The 2,500-nt window shown below is 37.9% G+C and overlaps 1 protein-coding gene across 4 annotated transcripts in view; it reads right to left on the bottom strand.

The window, feature by feature from the left end:
• The window catches only part of LIN9 (lin-9 DREAM MuvB core complex component), a 69,585-nt gene that overhangs the window by 53,990 nt on the left and 13,095 nt on the right, over positions 1 to 2,500 (bottom strand). For all 4 annotated transcript variants that reach the window (XM_027775231.1, XM_027775232.1, XM_027775233.1 and 1 more), the window contains one exon: positions 1,714 to 1,847. In XM_027775231.1, coding sequence (XP_027631032.1) covers positions 1,714 to 1,847 — 134 coding nt within the window. The remainder of the gene's footprint in view (positions 1 to 1,713; positions 1,848 to 2,500) is intronic.

Here is a 2,500-nt window from a genome sequence, read left to right as displayed (position 1 = left end):
AGTCCCCAACTTATAATGGCTCAACTTACGATTTTTCAAGTTTATGGATAGTGCAAAAACAATGCAGTCAGCAGAAACTGTGTTGCAGGCACCCATACAGCCATTCTGCTTTTCACCTTCAGTAGAGTGTTAACTAAATTACATAAATACTCGCACTCTACTGTAAAATAGGCTCTCCTTAGACGGTTTTGCCCTGCACAGGCTAGACGGCAGGCAAGGCTAAGACATGATGCCGGTAGACGCATTCTCAACTTATGATGGGTTTACCAGGACATAGCCCCAGCAGAAGTCAAGGAGTATCTGTATGCTTTACAGTTTTCCACACACCAATTGCAAAATGTCAAACTTTCACTTTCCCCCCATATACATACAAAAAGATAAAGCTAAACAAAATCCTTAGCACTGTGAAACAACTAATGTGTAAAAGTTACTCAAGAAATATTGTTTGGCCTTGGGATTCCAGGAGACACTGATTTTTGTTCCATCTCCTATGGAATATATCCTCGAGGAGGCTATCCTGCCCTTGGCATTACATCTGGTGGAGATAAACAATGCTAGCAATAAAGTATCTTTGTCCCAAAGAAAATTCCGATACCTAGTATGGGATTCCGCTTTCGAATTAAACCAGCCTTAGAACACTGGAAGACTGGAGGACTCTAGAGGGATAGATAAGTTTTTGGGACTCCCAGAAGAAAAATCATACCAGAACATCTTGAAAACTGTCATAAGCCTATGAAAAAACTATGAACTAAAAGAAAACAATTCTATTCACGAGTTTCAGGAACTGGCCTTAGCAATGACACATAAATGCCTTGGGTTCGATATGCACATCTATGAGACTCACGAGCTTCAAGCTGGCAAGTGGTTTGGAAAACAGAGAAGGGAAATAAGGCAATAAAGCAGGGACCAAAGACTGGCATACTAGGATGGATCAGAAATCAGAATTTCCTTCAGTAAATTTCACTGTTGAATAATCAGATTTCAGCCAATCTCTTCCTATGTTCTACTTAAATACTTACGAATAACAAGTGTTTAAGTACTATCTCCCAATAGAAAGACTATTCTCCTAAAAGTCTTACTGAACCATTTTTTCCATTAATAACAGTTTCTCTACTATTACAGTATCACTTAAAAATCTCAGAGTTCATAAAAAAAATCTCATTCTTTTTAAATAATCATGCTTTGTTTTAGGGTATCTCTGCTTCATGGTTTCTATAAACTATAAAAATTATTCTTTCATTTAATTTTTTATAAAAATATCTAAGTTCTCCCCCAAAAAGGGGAAGGAGGGAAAACAAAACTATGCAAAAATGGAAATAAATCAAACTGGAGTAAGGAGTAGAAAATGAATTCAGGAAAAAGACAGACCAAAATAGACTTGCAGGCCCAACTGCAGGAGCACAGATAGTAGGCCATCCCTGCAAAGCACTGGAGTCACTTGGGAGCCTCGGATTCGGGAACTAGGCTGATCTGGACACACTGGGGGTGCTCATGAGCACTTGTGATCTTGGCTGGCTAGGAGGCTAGGGGAGGATCAAAGTATGGCCAGATCTTGTCAAGGGTGTCTGTTTGTCTCTGAGTCTCATAAAAGAAACAAACTTAAAAACGAAAAAAAGGAAAAATAGACCTATAGAACAGACTACACCTTTTAACATGTGAAAAACTTAAATTTCTGATTTAAATAACATTCATGATACAAGCCATGATACATACTTATCTATATTTGAATAGAACCACTCATATATGCACCATTTATGTGCTTTGGGAAGCTTGAGCAGGTTACGTAATCGAAAACCAATTTTCTGTGATGCTTTCTTATCTGGTGTTGACATTGTTGCTGTAAATTTCTATAAAGTTAAAAAAGAGAGAGAGAGGGATTAATTACACCTCCATTAAGTAAAAATGAGCAGCTATAACACCAAATACTTTTGCAAAAAGATAAATTATATTTAAGTACTCAAAATGATTCAATGATATTCAACACGGATTTTGTTAATGTTTAACAAAAAATGAAAATTATGATTATTTCTCACAAAACCTCAAAAATATATTCTGTTAAGAAAGGAGAAATATTTGCTCCCCATGTTTGCTATGCAATACATTTAAATTTCAAAACACACAAGATAAAAACCATCAGAACACCAAAAGAATACAAAAGCTACCCAGTGGAATACATATCAAGAATGCAAGGATGGCCTACTGCTAGTTAAGCTAATTTTTTTTTAAGAGATATTTTTGCCATTGGTACATGCACTCGCTAGAGAAAGAAATTATCCCCTGGGGGATGGCCATGCTTCCATCCCTTCTCCTCTTGGGATTTTGGGCACGCATGCACATGCACCTGGCATGAGTTTTAAGCCTTCAGGTCAGGGACTCAAGCCATGGTCACCCATGTGGGAGTCCAGCACCTTAACCACTATGCCACCTCTGTTCCCTGTTATATTCATTTTTAAAATTGCCAAAGGGTGCATGTGCTTACCAGGGAGGGAGGGAGGGAGGG

This window comes from Tupaia chinensis, unplaced genomic scaffold, assembly GCF_000334495.1.
Source record: "Tupaia chinensis unplaced genomic scaffold, TupChi_1.0 Scaffold000532_1, whole genome shotgun sequence".
Taxonomy (NCBI): Eukaryota; Metazoa; Chordata; class Mammalia; order Scandentia; family Tupaiidae; genus Tupaia; species Tupaia belangeri.
Note: the sequence above shows the minus strand (reverse complement) of the source record. Positions and strands in the feature narration are given on the sequence as shown.